General features: G+C 51.9%; 1 protein-coding gene across 2 annotated transcripts in view; it reads right to left on the bottom strand.

Moving 5' to 3' along the window:
* The window catches only part of LOC114000920 (acid-sensing ion channel 2), a 370,989-nt gene that overhangs the window by 14,633 nt on the left and 339,330 nt on the right, over positions 1-17,026 (bottom strand). For both annotated transcript variants that reach the window (XM_027745691.2, XM_027745699.2), the window contains exon 3: positions 5,469-5,596. In XM_027745691.2, coding sequence (XP_027601492.1) covers positions 5,469-5,596 — 128 coding nt within the window. The remainder of the gene's footprint in view (positions 1-5,468; positions 5,597-17,026) is intronic.

The following is a 17,026-nucleotide window of genomic DNA, read 5'->3' as shown; positions in this document are numbered from 1 at the left end:
GCTTCTCATTGTTGAATTAATTCAGAATTTAATGATATGCTCAAGGGATTCAACTGGGACAGAGTGTGGGATTGAGGGAAACAGAAAGAAATCAGAGTGAATGTTTTTCCAGCAGGAGGTTTAAGACATCCTAGGAGGGCCTAGGAGGAGGTAGGAGAAGATGCTCTGAGCAAGGGCCAGGAAACAAAGAATCACAGAACCATGGAATCCTGGAATGGTCTGGGTTGGGAGGAACCTTGAGGATCATCCAGTGCCACCCCCTGCCATGGGCAGGGACACCTTCCACTAGCCCAGGTTATCCAACGTGGCCTTGGACACTTCCAGGGACCCAGGGGCAGCCACAGCTTCTCTGGGCAACCTGTGCCGGGGCCTCCCCACCCTGGTACCCCCTTATAACACAGAAATTGAGTTATTTAATTGCTCCTCATTTTCCAATCCCACTGCCTACGCCCTGAGTGGAAACAGGGGCTTCTGAGCCATCACTGCCAGACCCGAGTCCCATTTTCCTGCCTCTGTAATTACACTTTGGATGCTGCAGTTCCTGGTAGCTGCTGCTCTCTGTCCCGTGCAAGCGTTACGAGGGGATGAGTCTCCAAGGCCCACTAGAGCCCTATTAAACGATATTGCTCCATCTTTCCAACCTGTTGCTTAATTGAAGCCTCTTAAATTTTTACTGCCAAGTTGGCAGAAATTGCCATTTTCAGTGTGCTTTTCATCTCCTCTTAATGTGCTGTGCCCGTGGCGTGGTCGGGAGCAGCTGCTTGGGGAAGAACCATTATCTGATCCCAGCCCTTCTGGGAGAGGTTTGGGAGATGCCCCCCAAGATGCAGCTGCAAAAACCAGCCAGGAAAAGGGGAGCCAAAGGCAGCAGGAGTTTATTTTCCTCCGTGGGATCAGCCCTTAAAAATGTAATTTCCAGTTTGTCCATCCAGGCCTCGGTGCCGTGGTCTGGTGCAGGGGATGGGGGGATGTTGCAGCCTCCCCAAGCACAACAGAAGGTCTGGAGAGGGTTGTTACAACACCAGGTTGGCCCAAAAGAGCCAGGAAAGCAGGGAAAACTGAGGGGGATCCCTCCAAAGTGAGGAGCAGAGGGAACTGAAGGGCACTGCCCTGCTCTGGGGGATCCTGCCCTCCCTTGGGACCCGACTGGAGGGTGAGGGCACAGCATGTCCTGTGCCAGCTTCTGCACAGCTCCCATTCATGAGCAAACAACCCTCATTCATTAGTCTCAGCAATTGCCATGGAAACACGCCCCTGCATCCCGGAGCATCCCTGGCTCTGAGGCACAACAGGGACCATGGCTGAGACAGGGACTGTGGCCAGCTCACCCCAGGAGAAAGGGTGTGAACCCCCCAGACCAGCAGCTCTGGGCTCACACAGCCATGGAAACCACTCCAGCTCCTTTCCCTTGGCAGTCAGACACAGCCACAACCTGGAGGCTAATCCAGGGAGGAGGTTTTCCACCCTCCTCCCTCCAAACACTCTTGTTTTAATTGTGATCATCCATCATGTGCTGCCTCCTGAGTCATTTAGGGAGCTCAGTCCTGGCTCCCCCCAGACTTTAGTGTCAGATTTCAGAGAATCCCAGAATTATTTGGGTTTGAAGGGACCTTAAAGTCCATCCAGTGCCACCCCCTGCCATGGGGAGGGACACCTTCCACTAGCCCAGGTCGCTCCAAGCCCCATCCAACCTGGCCTTGGACACTTGCAGGGATCCAGGGGCAGCCACAGCTTCTTTGGGCAACCTGTGCCAGGGCCTCACTTTCCCCAGTGAATAATTTCTTTCTAATATCCAATCTAAACCTACTTCCTTGTCCTGTCACTACATACCCTTGTAAACAGTCTTTTTCCATGTTTCTCTAGGTTTCCTTCAGGTCCTGGAAAGCCACAATCAGGTCACTCCAAATCTTTTTCTTCTCCAGGCTGAACGATCCCAGTTCTCTCACAGCCAGAAAACATCTCCCCTCGGCCACGAGCCCACAGCAAACGAACAGCTTGGCCTAAATAACCCAACCACCACACTTTGTGGAGAAAACCTCCTGCTGGCATTGCCTTTTTGCAGGATTGCTTTGGCTGACTCAGCACTCCCAAGCCCAGACACGTGGGCAGCCCCTCTCAGGATGCTCTTAGAGCAGCTCAGCATTCCTGCATTAACCACCCGGCTCCCAAAAACTGGGAAATGTGTCTTAAAAAGCCTCTCTCCGCAGGAATCAAGAGGGCTCAGCCACTGCAGGAGGAGGAGAAAAGCTGATTTGGTTCCTTTTTTTTTTTTTTTCCAGACTGGCAGCTAATTTGAAAGGGAGATTTAATGGGATCACGCACCAGCCCAGCCCCAGAGCTGGCTCTGACAAGGGGCTTTGGGAAAGCTCTGGGTATAAAGAGCCAGGATTTATCACCCTGGGACCAAGATGCAAAGCCCTCGCTTGGTGCTAAGCAGCTGCACACCTGGAAAGGCAGGAAATCAGGAAGCAAAGCCCAGAAAATACTCTTATTTCCAGCCTGGGATGGGGATCCAAAGGGTAGATTTGAGGAATAGTCAGAAATAAAGCCATGAACCTCTAACCCAGCCATGAACAACCCCCTGCACCTTAAAGTCTGTCTGACACAGCTCCCACATCACACCAAGGCGAGTCTGCCCCAATCCACACCTATATTTTATTGCTGGAAATAGTGCTTATAACTAACAGAGGCTCCTCTGAGCTGGGAGATGGGAAACGACCTTCTCTTTGTCTTTATTTCTGTTCTTTTCCAGCTGGAGGATCATTTCTTTTATGTTTCACGGCGTAAAAGACACGTTTTAGGACCCCAATAACTGGCTGGACTTGGTCCCCAGGGTGAGGTTCCTGGGCTTTTCCATCTTTTGCTCTGGCTTATTGAAGGAGCAGCCTGTCCCAGGTGTTGAGATTTAGAGGGGAAAAACAGACTAAATCAGGGGTTTGAATAAAAGATGTGCACTGAGAGCCTCAGAAGGTGGGTGATTGCCCTGAGGGGTAATTAGAGGAGATAGTTTACATTGTAATGGTTGTAATTAGGCTAAAAAATGACTTTATGGAGAGGAGGGATTAGGGTAGGCAGCAATGCCTGGGGAGCTGAATATGAAGATCCCTCCAGCTCTCCTGGGGAAAGGCTTTGGAGCCCTCAGTACAATTAAATCAGTTCCAGAACCCCTGACTCCAAGCAGGAATGTGCCCTTCCCTCTCCCAGCATCAAAACTCTGGCAGAACCTGCAGAGGAAGGGACACACTCGAGCTAAAAGTCCCTCTAAATTGTTTTTCTTGTTATCTTCTACATCCCCCCTGCCTGGAAGAGGGGATTTGGGGAGGGATGGTTTTTTTTTCCCCTCTCAGGTTCTGTCCTCCTGATAAGAATTCTAATTTTTTAGCAGAAATAACAGAATAGTTCCATGCTGGCAATGGGGTGGGGAAGATTTACAGCAGCTGTCTTAAAGCCTCCAGCATTTACCTTATTTCTCTCTCAACACAAAGTCCTTGAGATCCTTCCTGCAGGCTCCAGCTCCCAGCCACGCTCCCAAATCCTGCTGGAACCGGGATGTTTAAGGAAGACAAATCTTTCCAATTACTGCTGGAACTGCCAGGTGGGTTTGACTCGAGGAGCTGCTGCCAAAACTCTTTGAGCACCAGGAGATTGCCCAGCACCACAAACCCCCTGCCCAGCCCTGTGTGCTGATGGGCAGTGCCCTCATCCATCACCAGCCTTGGCATCTCCCCTGCTGGCCTCTCTCCAGAGCTAAAGGGTCTCACTGAGGGGCTGCTGCTTCTGCTGGAGCTGGTTTTTTACAGCTGAAAAACACTCTCATGCTGAGGAAGGAAATGCAAGATCCCAGTGGAATTCTCTGCTCCGACAGTGACTTCCTCCCTCACCTTTGTTGACCCATTTGTCACCCCTGGGGTAACCCAGTGCCTGCCAGGTTCTGGTGTGGGAAGAGCTACACCTGGCAGTTTTAGGGAATTTAGGGAATTTTATCTGGCCCCTAATCCCAGGGCTGTATCCAGAACCCCCCACTCTGCACTGAGTACACCCACAGCACCTCCAGGCACAGGGATGACCCAGCACACTCATTCCCTGGCTGCTCTGGGAGGTGACCAAGATGCCAGAGGAGATGGATAAGGCATTCCATGCCTGGTAATTCCTGTCAGCAGTTCTGCTGCTAATTAATCATTATTCCACCCCTCCAGGTCCTTTGCCTCACAGTTTGCCCCACGGAAGCAATGCCAAAGGCTGCTGGGTCCCCCGGGGCAGCTCCCCCTCTGGAGCCAGGTGAGGACCCTGGGGATGCATGGAAGGGCTTGTGCCAAGGGAATGGCTGAGAAAAATGCCCACAATGGGTTTTCCAACCCATTTCTGCTTTGGCCTCCAGCAGCTGCTGCCTCAGCCCCCAAAGAACCCTTTGCCTTGCTGTTACTCAGGTGTTACACTCCCAAACAGAGCCCTGAGTGGTAATAAAGCTGCTCCTTTCCTCCAGACTTCCCACCAGATCAACAAATCCACAGCTCTCAGCTTTAATTGAGAAGTTTCCACCTGGCACTCGCCCACCTGGAGCCCAAACCACCCCGATCTCCTGGATGATGACACACAAGTGAGTCGTAAGGAAGGGGAGCAGAGCTGCATCCAGGAACCGCGGCATCTCCAGCTGTGTCCTGGTACCTGGTGGCCATGGAGAGAGGCCTGAATGATAAATCTGGTGGTTCACCTGCACCTTGCCTTGCTCTGAGCTGGAGTGAACAACTGCAGCCCTGATCCCCACGGAGGTTTAATCAGAGCAAACCCCCCAACAGCTCGTGTTCGCTCCCCTGCGCTTGATTTACGTCTCATTTGAGGGCGGATGCAGGAGGAGCAGGGAGGAAAACGAGAAAGGCAATGAGGCAGGGGGGCTGGAATGAAAGCACTAGGGGGGAAAACCTATTCCACTGGCCAGCTTCCCATATGCCTAATGAGGATTTGGGTTTAATGCTGCCACGTCACATCACATCCATCGCCACCACGCTGATGTGTCACCGCCGGGGCTCGGGGAGGGTGAAGCATCCTGAGCATCCCAGCACAGCTGATCATAAATAACGGGGCTATTTCCGTGTCACCTGAAAGGGTTTCACGCTGCTCCACGTCAGGAAACACTCTCCTCTTTTCTCTTTTGACATCCCTGTGGTGTGAGAGCTTTTTGGCAAAGAGCTCGGCGGGTTGGACGGGACCCAACGCACGGAGCGGCTGCCACGGCTGAGGGAAATTACAGGGGATGAGGTCCCTTCTGGGGCTCAAATGACAGGGATTGTGGGCAGTGCACTGCAAGTAATGCTGGAAAAGCTGCTCTCCTCCCAACCAGTTTTGGAAGCAAAGCACAAAACCAGCTGTTGGTGCTGAAGACGCCTCTCAAAGGGCATCGGTGCACAGAACAACCTCTCGTGTGGAACCACTGCAAGGATCTTGGTGTGGAAATGAAATTCAGGACTTACCCTTTGCTCCTGGGTGGCCACAAAGGTCTGGAATCCAGGGGCCACCCCAAAGCCCAGCTCCTGGACAAAGGGTGGCTCAGACTGGCTGTGGATCTGGACTTTGACTCCAGCCTCGAACGTTGTCTCCTCTGGAAAAAGAAGAAGAAGGAGAAGAAGAAGGGGGAGGTTAATGGGCTGTGGTGGGTGGGACAGTGTCCACCTGCATGGAAAATGGTATCTGGTAAATCCAGGATGCTCCAGAGCAGCAGATGAGCAGCTGGGAATGCTTCACCTGGATCATCAGACTTCTGGGCATGGAGGAAGGAAAGCCAGCAGCAGGGTTTGCTGTGAGCAGAGCACACCTGGGCCTGAGCCCAAATCACCTCTGCTGCCAGCTGGGACCAAGAACATCTCCAGGCTCCTGGTCCTTACATGCTGCTTATCCCAAGGGCTCATGTTCCCTGAACACTCAGGGTTTCTCCAGCTTGGTCTGAATTTGCAAACTAGAGGAAACAGGAGGTGACATCTCATTTCGAGCTGGTATTTGGTTATGGAACATATTCCAGCATCACTAAACCAAATAAACTCCTCCTCCCCCCAAACAGAGACATTCCTGCTCTCCAGAAGGTCTCCAATGCTGAGAGCACGGGTGCAACCTGTCTCTGCTGCCTCAGCCCTGACACAGCCTGATAATGTAGGTCATTAAATAACCTCCAAAATGTGCTAAATCCAAAGGAGCTGAAGTTGCTCCAAGCTGGACAAAGCCTTTGGCAGCACTTGGGCTCAGACACATCAGAGTTCCAGGTGAGGGGAGGTTTCCACATCCCAAATCTACACTGACCAGTGACTCCAGTCAGTCCCCCTCTTCCACTAGAGCTAAAACCAGCTCAAAAGAGACTTTCTGAAGCAGAATTAATGGGATGCAAATCAGCACTTTGGGCTCCTCTGACCACACAGGCAGAGCTGGGACATGTAACCCTTCTCCTTTTAGTGCTGCTGCTACGGACTCACATCCCAACAAACCTGAGGGAACACATGGGACTAAGGGGGGGGACACACTGATCTGCAAAGGAAGTTGTTAACAATGCATAATTTGACCTAAAATCCGAGTTACCCACTCTGTGAATCCATGCTGGTGGCCAGCAATGCCACCTCCACATCTAAAGAGCTTCTGTTTAAAGATGAATCATTCTTTACTTTCTTACTATTCCTTAGTGTTTTGCTACTATTTTCATTTCAATTTTTAACAGCACTGTATGAAATCCTAAATAGGCCTGGTACAAACTGGCACCAAGGAATCACAGCCACGGAGCTGCTGCAAAGACATGCAGGACACAAGAGCAGAAGACACCAGGCCATGGGATGATAGAGGGTAGAATAAGGTGGTACTGGATGACATGAGGTTTCCAGATCTCAGGAACTCCTCACTTGAGAGGATGTCACTCTGCTGCCTCAGTCAGGCAGCAAAGGGATCTGCTGCCTTCTCCCAAGAGAATCTTCCTCATAGGATCACAGAAGCACAGGAAAGGACCTCAAAGATCATCTCATTCCCAACCCCTGCCATGGGCAGGGACACCTCCCACCAGCCCAGGTGGCTCCAAGCCCTGTCCAACCTGGTCTTGGACACTTGCAGGGATCCAGGGGCAGCCACAGTTTCTCTGGGCAACCTGTGCCAGGGCCTCCCCACCCTCCCAGCCCAAAATTCCTTCCCAATATCCCACCCAAGCTCCCTCACCCTCCAACCCTGCGTTTGTCCCCCCAGGAAGGTCCCTTTTGGGGGTTTCCTCCCTGCCAACCCCTCCCAGTGCTGCCCCTCCAAAACACCCCTGCCCTGAGGGTCCAGGCCAGCTTCCCCCAAAATCTTTGGGGATGCAGAACATCCCCATCCAACCTCATCTTTGCTCAACATCTCCCTGGGCTCTGCAGCTGCCCAAGCCCCAGGTGAGCACAGACCACAGAGGGCTCAAACCCTCTCCCAAGCACCCCCAGCTCGCCCAATTTCAATTCCAATCCTGTTATTCCTCACTCCTACCCATCCTATCCTGGTGTTGATCCAATTCCAGCACTCGGGAGCAGATTCCATATGGTCCCCTCAGTAATTACCTGGCAAGTGGGACGAGAAAGCTCCAATTTAGTCTCATTTGTTGGGCAACGGGAATTGTTTTGGGAGAAACGTTTTCCATCCAAGCCTGTTCTGCCCATTTCTGCACCTGCCCTGGGTCTGTTCATCTCTGACTTCATTCCATGAATTCCCCACATTCCCCACGACCTGGACTGTGTGTCAGGTCCATCCATGGGTAAATCCCTGTAAATCCATCTCAACCAAACAAAATTACAACCTGCAGGGATCCAGAAGAGACTTAAAAGCCACAGGGTTTGTGATTTTAAACAGGAAATCCTGGCATGGAGCCAGTTGTACCCGTGGAAAGGGAGGGGAAGGTGTTTTCTACACCACAGAGGAAACTCTGGGTTTAAAACACACACAGTTATTAGTTTTCATCAGTGATCATAACAAGGAGAACAAAACAAACAGCTTTTTTTTTCAGAAGAGCTGCCAAAACCCAGGCAGAATTCATTGTTTTTCCTGCATGACACGCAGGAGAGGATGAAACCATAAACATGAAACCGGCTTTGAAAAACTGTTACTTCCCCTAAAAAATTCATTTTCTACAAAATAGCTGTTTTCCACTAAGAGAGAAAAATTAAAAGCCCAACTCTGACCCCCTCTGATGAAATCTGCCCAGATCAGGACTCAGGAGATGCACCAGAAATGTTTCCAAGCTCTGACCTGAGGCTGAGGAGCATTAGTGGGGGTGAAATATTTGCTGCAAGTGTAAGAAAAGGAAGGTCTCACGGGACCCAGAAGCACAAGAAAATCTGATTTGGGTGTCTTTAGCTCCTAAATAAATATCCCTGTGCAGAGCAAACCCCAAAAAGGCTCAGGGGCAAACCCTGCCTGTCATCCTGAGCCTGGAGAGGTGCAACCAGGGGTGAGAATGTCCCTGGGGACACGTGCCAGGCACGGTTTTGCTAATTTTGACAGTTTTAGCATCGTTTTGAATGGCTCCTCCTGGAGCCCTGGGGCTGAGCACCAGCCCACGCCGCCACTGCTCTTTCCTTCAGCCCATTTCTTGTAATCACCCATCAACGTGGCGAAAAATAACCCTGAGAACCCTTTGATTGGCTCAGATGGCAGAGAAACTAAAAATAAATTCCAATCACTCGGGGGCTGGTTTGTACCTTCAGAGTTTTTAACCTGATTTTGTCACGGTGGGAAGCCCCAACCACAGACCTTCACTCACGTCCAGTCCCACTCCTCAGAGCCTGTAAATTCAGTTTTCAGTCCGTCCCAGGTTGGGAACAGAGCAAAAGCTCCTCGATGGCTGCATTTTTCAATACATTAACCCCCATTACTGTGCACAGGGCAGCATTTCCCAACAAATCCCGAGCTGCTCTTTTCAACTGAAGGATTAGAGCAGCGTTAATTAAATTGGGGATTAATCCAGCATCTGCTTCAAACTGGCTGCAGAGTATTATACGGTGCAGAAAGCTCAGCCTTCTATTCCTGGTGGCTTTTCCATGACTTTTGTCAGGGTTTTCTGCTTGGAGCATCCCTTGAAAAGTCTTAACAAAGCTCCAGCTGACTGTGCACTCGGGTGCAGGGGACAAAGTTCATCTGTGAACATGCAAGAAGCTGCAATTAAAATCACAAGTGCTGCCAAGGGCACAGAGCTTCCCTCTCCCCCTGCCTTGTTATGTCCAAAAGGATCCACTTCTCCCTGGCAATTAACAATCTGAAGCTGTTCTTGGCACTCATTTATCGGGAAATGGAAGATCCAACCCGAGTCATGGGTTGTTTCTGGCTGGAGTTGTCTCCCCCCAGCTCTGCTGGCAGCACTGGCAGCTCCATGGAAGATGGTCCTGCTTGGAGAAAGCCAAAGCAGGTGCCACATGGCTCCATCTGAGTAAGGGAGATGGTATTTTCTCTGCTGATTCACATTGTGACTGGGTCAGAAGGTGGCCTGAAGGTTTATTATGGGTAATGAACCTTCTCCTGCAAAAAGCTGGGAAGTTTGGGTTCTGCCCACTCTTGTTGTCCTTGGCCTCAGTTTCCCCACCTGTAAAATGGGAGCAAAGTCCTACTTGACTCACTGGGCTGGAAGAGTCATTGAGGCCTCTGGTACACCCTGCAAAGGGCACCCAACCCCTCCGAGGTGCCCAGCCAGGGGACAGACAGTGCCCTCCAGGGGCTCAGGCAGCACCAAGTGCCACATCTGGAGGGAAACACAGATGTTCATCCCTGTGCCAGCTCCGTCACACCCATGAAGGGTCTGTTGAGGCCGCTGTTCCTTGTCTCCCCTGGGAAGGAAGGCCCTGGGAATGGGGGGTTGCCGTGGCAGCACAGACACGCCGGGAGATGTGGAGGTTCATCTCTGGTTTTACAGCATCCTTGGCTCAGGATTGTCATGGAAACAACAGCAGCAGAGCCAGAGCTCCCCCACCAGCCCCCCAGGGAGGGCTGGAATTCCTGGGACAGGGTCGAGCACCCCGAGCTGAGTTGTGCAAACCTCCCTGTTCCCACCGACCCAGGGAATCCCAAAATCCCTCCCATCCAGCTCAGCACGTGGGATCCTGACTGTGTGTCCTCAGACAACCCCCCAGGGCCTGTGCCTGGAGCTCAGCACCCCCTGAGCACGCTGGGCTCATCACACCAGTGATGAGGACCTGCAGGGAGCAGAGGATGTGCCTCGTGGTCCCAGGCCTGGGGGGAGGACTCACCTGCTCCTTCAATCCCACTGTATCCATGCAGAAATCTTAAAACAAACCCCTAACAGTCACATTTTTCCGAGATGAAGATTTACAGATGGGGGAAAAAAAGAAAAAATCAAATTGCCATGGAAACGTAGCTGGGAGAAAGCAGGACCTGCAAGGCTAAACGGGGAGTTAGGAAGAAACCAGTTTAACACTCCAGCAAAACCAGCTTCACTCCCCTGTGTGTGCTCTCATTCCCATGGGAAGGGTGTGTTTTACTTCACTTAAAGTGGTCTGGTAACAGGGGGAAGGGAAGCTGAAATGAGACTGTTCCCAAGGGGCTTTGGGAGGTCGGATCCCAGCTGAGGATCCCTGCAGCTTTCCCAGTTGGAAACCAGTCGCTCCAGATTTGTCCTGTGGGTGCTGCTGTTCCCAGGCTGTGCTCTGGGAGCAGCCAGAGACAAGGAATTCCCCCGTGGATGAAAATGAGGTGTCTAATACCAGAATTTCCCCAGGGATGGCAATGAGGTGTCTGCCACCGGAGTTTCCCCAGGGATGGAAAGGAGATGTCCACCCCTGGCTCTGGCAGCTGCCAGGGAAAAGGTGCTGTGTCCCACTTGGATACAGCAGGAATGGGAGTCCCAGTGGGGCTGTGCAGGGGGTGTGTGAGCCCAGCCCAGCTGCTCACTTGTATTTTAGGGAACAAATTTAGCCTGGAAAAAGGTGGCTCAGGGGGAATCTTCTCGCTCTCCCCCTGACAGGAGGGGGGAGCCGGGGGGGGTCGGGCTCTGCTCCCAGGGAACAAGGGACAGGAGGAGAGGGAACGACCTCAGGCTGTGCCACGGGAGGGTCAGGTTGGATATCAGGGAAAATTTCTCCACTGAAAGGGTTGTCAAACCCTGGAACAGGACACCCAGGGCAGTGGAGTCACCGTTCCTGGAAGTGCTGAGAACACTTCTGAGAACACAGTGCAGAGGTGGGAGCTGAGGACAGGGTTTAGTGGTGAACAGGGTGGTGCTGAATTAGAAGTCAGACCTGATGATCTTAGAGGGCTTTTCCAGCCTTAATGATCCCACGACAATAAATCCCCAAAGGCAGGACAGCACCTCCAAGCTGTTCCCCTTTCCAACCTCTGAGTGCACCAAGGAATGTTGTCTCCTCTCCTTGCCAGGCTCTCGTGGGTGCTGTGGGGACAGCCCTGGGGTCTCTGCTGCCCCTCGAGGGCTCCCTGCTGCTGACAGCACCAACACAGGCTCCAGGCAAGGCCTGTGCCCAGCTCTGGACACTTAAATTTCCTTCCAGGCTTCTCCTGAGAGATTCACCCCATCCCAGGGAGATGCTACAGCGAGAGGAGTCACGTCCGAGGTGTTGTGATTTCCCTCCACTGAGTCAAAGCAACTCCTTCATCTCCTCAAACAGCTCCAACAGGACCAGATAAACACACCTGAGACCCAGTGGGAAATTCAGGCAAGGAAACAATCCAGGTAGCCAGCCTCTCTCTCCCCAAACCCCTCCCCATGGCTGGGAATTCAAACCTTGCTGCTTTAAGGCACAACCAGCAACAGGGGCTTCATGTTCCACTGGTCCTTGGAATAATCAGAGTGGGCAAAATGAGGGCAGGGAACAGGTTCCTGCTGGACCAGCTCCTCTCTCTTGGAGGTGGGAAATGATGGGAGATGTCCCAAACATCACCCAAGGACAAGGTCACCTGGACAAGGTTGCCCAAGGCTGGACAAGCACAGGGATGTGGCTCCAGCACATCAGGGACTCCTCGAGGCTGCAGGAGGCTTTGATGGGGATGAAGAGCAGCACAAAAGCCCTGTGGGACAAACTCCACTGCAGCAAGTCATGTTGGTGTGAGAGGTTAAAGATTTATTTTGGGAAAACAAACTCAAAAGCCCCAGACCTCAAAGAGCTGTCAGCAGGAAAGGCCACCAGCTTGTGCTGAAGACAAGCGAGGCAGTGGAGAATCAATCCTTCCCCTTTATCTCCTGGGATACAGTCAGACTGTTTCAGAGGGTTCCTTTTTCCCTTTTTCTCTTTTTTTTTTTAATGAAAGGATACTTTGGAAACCTCGAGTCCTCTTATCTGAAAAGCACAGACAGACAGCCCAGCTCTGGGGGCTGCAGCAGGAGCAGGGAGAGCTCCTTCCCCACCTCAGCTCCCTCCCCAAGGGGAGGGGAGCACTGATGTCACCCAACTGGCACCACAAAATGACACCTCATTTGTTATTTCTTTGCTTCAGCGAGAAGGGAACGGCACGAAGAGAAAGGAGAAGGAAAAATGCCTTTTGCCAGCACAGCCTGCAAGAGGGAGACTGAAAGAGGGATTTGGGAAGGGCAGGAGATGGACCTGGTGTCCTTCTCTCTCTTCCCGTGGCCCAGAGGCTGGAAAACCCACAATAACATCTCTGCTGTCTAATCCCATGGGATGAGGGCACGGAGCTGATGGTTCATTTGGCACCACTGGAATTCAACCACTGAGTGTCCAAGGCCAGGTTGGATGGGGCTTGGAGCAACCTGGGCTGGTGGAAGGTGTCCCTGCCCAGGGCAGGGGGTGGAATGAGATGGGCTTTAAGGTCCCTTCCAACCCAACCCATTCCACGATTCTATGATTCCTCCAGTGTAAAAACTGGGATAATACAGACAGGATACAAACCCCAAACCACAAACTAACACTCCTGGATGTAAAGCAACACCTACACCAGGCTGGGCCCCGAAGCTTCCCTGCAGCAACTCAACACTTAAATCTCCCACCAAGCATTTATTTGGGTCTCTTCCACTTAATCCCCAGGTCTTGGGGATGGAAGAGGCAGGAGATGGGACATGACCAAGCTCCTGGACCACAAAGACAAGTCTGGAGTGGAGATTTCTCCTGCTCCCTCCCTCCCCAGCTCTGATCCATTACTCACCGAGGAACAGAAGGTGTTATAACAAACTACATTAAGCATATCTGCTATTTTTAGTTAAGCATATTGCATTTGCATACTAAATCTGAGGGGCCATATGTCTGAATGTATATTATTAAAAAGCTTCTTACATAATACACGGGGCAGGAGAAAGCAGCAGGACTCCAGGGCTGGAAAAGAGGTTTTTTCTGGCCGGCCAGAAGCCAGCAAATAAATATTTCAGCTCCTTGCTTCTCTCCTATTAAGCTTTAGCTTTAATCATTAAAGTGAGGGAACAAGTGTCTCGTAACCTGCTCTGCTGGAGGGGTCACAGCAGGGCAGGGCTGCTCCTGCTGCTTATGGAGCACAGAGGAGATAAACTCCCTTCCCACCTCAGCATCCTCTGGGAATCACGTGGGAGGACAGCCAAAAAATCAGGAGCCACCCCGGGATCTCCTCCATCCCTGGGAGCTGCTGCCAGAAACACAGAGTGGGGAAGGAGGAGATATTCCCTCCAGAGGGGAGGAATGTTCCCGGAATCCAGAGCCGGGGGTGCCAACTCCCCCCTCCCCGGGCACCCATCTGCCAGCTTTCTCCTCAGAGAGCTGCTGCCACCACAGGGACAGGAAGGATTCAAAATAAATAAAAATAAGGGAGGACAGGTTTTTAAAGGCACAGAAGCAGCTCCTGCCCGGCCCTCCCCCTCCAGGAGCCGCCGCTTCTCCTGGAACATCCTGAAATATTTAACGGTGGAAGAGCTGCTGCTAATTTTGGTTGGTAGAGGAGTCAGCTGGGAGCAGGTTTCCCAGGGCCAAGGATGGGTCATGGCACTGCTGCTGCCCCTTTTGGGTGGGTGGATGGAGGGATGGAAGGATGGGTGGACACACAGAGGGTACCAGGATGCCTCGGAGGCTGAGCCCAAATGTCCAGCCAGCTTTTGGTATTGATGAAAGGGAGATCATGGATTCACAGCTCTGGGAAAACCTGGATTAACGTGGAACAACCAGCCGGGAAAGGAAAGGGGTTGAGCAGCCACGTTTGAGGGGAAGTTGGAACCTGGAGATAAAAAGGTCAAGTATCTCAACCACACTGAAATCACCATCTAAGAGGCAGCTCAAAGAGCAGCTGCTTGGAACTGGGAAAATGGAGCAGCAAAACCTGTCAAATGTCCAAAGGGTTAAAGAATAAATGTCTGCTCTGAAGGGCAGATGAGACACTGGAGATGAATCGTCCCTGGCTCCTGGGATGGAGTACAACAAACTGCTGGGGAATGGTAAAAATGTGTCAATCTTCCCCTTGGGAACACGCTGGGATGAGAGCTGGGAGAGGGAGAAATGCATCTCAGTCAGGACATCATGGAAACAAACAGGGGGTTTTGCCATTTCCCCCCCCAGGAGCAGCTCTGACATCCCTTGGGATGTGGCTCCAGCCCAGAGCTGCTCCAGCCCCAGCCTGGAATTAGAGGGAGTCACATCCCTGTGACCTGCAGGTCGTGGAGGGAGAGGTGGGGGAAGTGATGGAGAGAGGCCACCAGTGGAACACTCTGGGAGAGGGAAGAGCAAACTGGGACTGTCAGCCTGGACTGGGGTCAGGCTTTGTGGTGGGTGCTGGAGTGTCACAGATAAATGAGTGTGGATATGGAAAAGGCCATCACTGGATGCACAACACCATGGAGAAAATGGGATCCTTCCCTGAAAGTGAGACTTCCAAGTGAACTGAAGGTCTCCTGGCCTGGATCAAAGGTGACCAGATCACAGGGAAAAGCAGAGCATGAATTCTATGCGTGAGAAAACGGCCTCTAATTGTGCCAGGGAAGGGTCAGGTTGGATATTAGGGAAAATTTCTTCCTGGAAAGGGTTGTCCAGCCCTGGCACAGCTGCCCAGGGCAGGGGTGGAGTCCCCATCCCTGGAGGGATTTAAAAGCCCTGTGCATGTGGCACTTGGGGACAGGGGGCAGTGGTGGCCTTGGCAGTGCTGGGGATGGTTGGACTGGATGATCTCAGAGGACTTCTCCAACCTGAACAATTCCATGATCCTGTGATTCTGTGCTACCTTTGGCCTCTCCCCATAAAGACAAGGACAGGTCCCTCCCAGCACGTTTTGGGATGAACACAGGGCTGTCCAACAGCAGAAACCTCTTCCACATCCCCACTTCCAAGCACACCTGCTTTGCTTCCCTCACACTGACCTTCCACTGGCAGAAAAGACACCTTTCTGTGCAAAAACACTTGAAAGAAGGCAATGGCAACCACTTCCCTTCCCTTCTCTGCTGCTCACTCTCCAAAATATCCGAGGAACTCCAACGTGGAGCATCATTTGTCACTGGGCCAAACGCTGCAGATGGCACTTCCTTCTCCTCAGCTTTCAAAGCCTCTCCTTAAATAGTAGTAGTGGAAGTAATAACCACAACAGAAATATTAAAACCCATCAACAAAACACAGGCACAGCCCTTTTGCTGCAGCTCCCGGGGGGGTTTGGTGGCCTCGGTGGTGGCACCAAGAGCAACTTGAGATAGCCCTGAAACGCTTGGGTTTCTGCCCAGGGAGTGGTGGCTCTGCTCTAAAATAGCTCAGTTTTTATTGCTCCATGGTTTTGTCTTATCCATCATTCCATAATAAAAGACCAGCTGAAGCTAATCAGGAGGGAGGCTGTTGATGCAGGATCCTGGGATGATGCTTCTGGAATACCAGAGGACACCGACCCAGGTGCCCCCCGTCTCCCTCCAGCTCCCCAGATCCCAGCTGCAGTTTGCAGATGGATTCAGGATCCTTCCCTCCATCTCAAACCATTCTTGTGGTGAATAATAAAAGCCTTTTTGCTGTTCCCTCCTCCCAGAGGGAGCAGCTTTTCCAGGGACACCCAGGGTTTGTTAATCAGCCGGGAAATGCTCCGGGCTCAGAAGAGCTGGAGAAAGTGAGTTACTCCCTCACAGACACCTTGCCTTGCTTTCCTTCTGGGTTGGTTTTCTTTTCCTGTTCCCTTTTATATCTTAATTGATCATGAAATTAAGAACCAGCCTTTCCAAGGCAAACAAGAGTTTCATCTGCAAAAAAAGCTGCCCCCAGGCAGCAGTAGGAGGGCCCTGCTCCTACCACCCCTGGGATGGGAATTGCAAAAGCTCTGAGAAGCCCTGGAGTCAGCACAGAGCACATGGACTTTTTGGGAGCATGTTCCTGCTTGGAAACGTGCTCAGGGCTCTGCAGGAATGTGTGGATGGGGTATCCATTGCCACAGCCCTCCATTCCTGCTGCTCTCCCTCATTCTCCCATTCCCAGGCCATGTCCTACTTATTTTATATTTACAGGTGAGTTTTATATTCATTATAATTATTCCACAAGCTGGGAAAGAAGCAGAGGCACAAACCTGTGTCTTTTTTTTCCCTTTTTCCCAAACTCTGGTGACTTCCTAGGGTGTAAATCCAAAACACCCCCTGGGATCCCACCAGGAGCTCGGGGGGTTCTCAGCCATGACCTGGGGGAGCTCAGGCTGCTTCTCCACTTCAGTTCAGACCTTTTGTAAGCAAAAAGAGGCCTGGAATCATGAAGAGCCACCACCAATCATCTTAAAATGCAGAAGTAGCTGACAGTGAGTGCTTGTGCCTCTCCACAGCTGGAAAACCAACTGCTCCAGGGGTTGGGTTCATTAATGCACCGAGCACAGAGGCTGCACAGCTGGAGAGCAACTGGGGGGGCTTTGGGGAAAGGGGGGACATGGGACCCTGGAGCTAAATCAGCTGTGTCTCCTCGCTGGCAGATCCTTGCAGGGAGATGCTGGATGGAGAAGGAACAGCCCCATCCTGGCAGCACAAGATGCTGCTCAGGTCTGTTTTGCCTGGCACGGAATCCCGGAGGGCAGGGGAAAAAAACCATAAATCAAAGAAACCATGGAAACGCTCCCAGTTTGTGCCTGAAGCAGTCAACTTCTACAGGATGAGTCTTCA

This window comes from Pipra filicauda, unplaced genomic scaffold, assembly GCF_003945595.2.
Source record: "Pipra filicauda isolate LSUMZ 115617 unplaced genomic scaffold, ASM394559v2 scaffold193_size2426894_pilon, whole genome shotgun sequence".
Classification (NCBI taxonomy): Eukaryota; Metazoa; Chordata; class Aves; order Passeriformes; family Pipridae; genus Pipra; species Pipra filicauda.
This window is presented reverse-complemented; position numbering and strand designations above follow the sequence as displayed.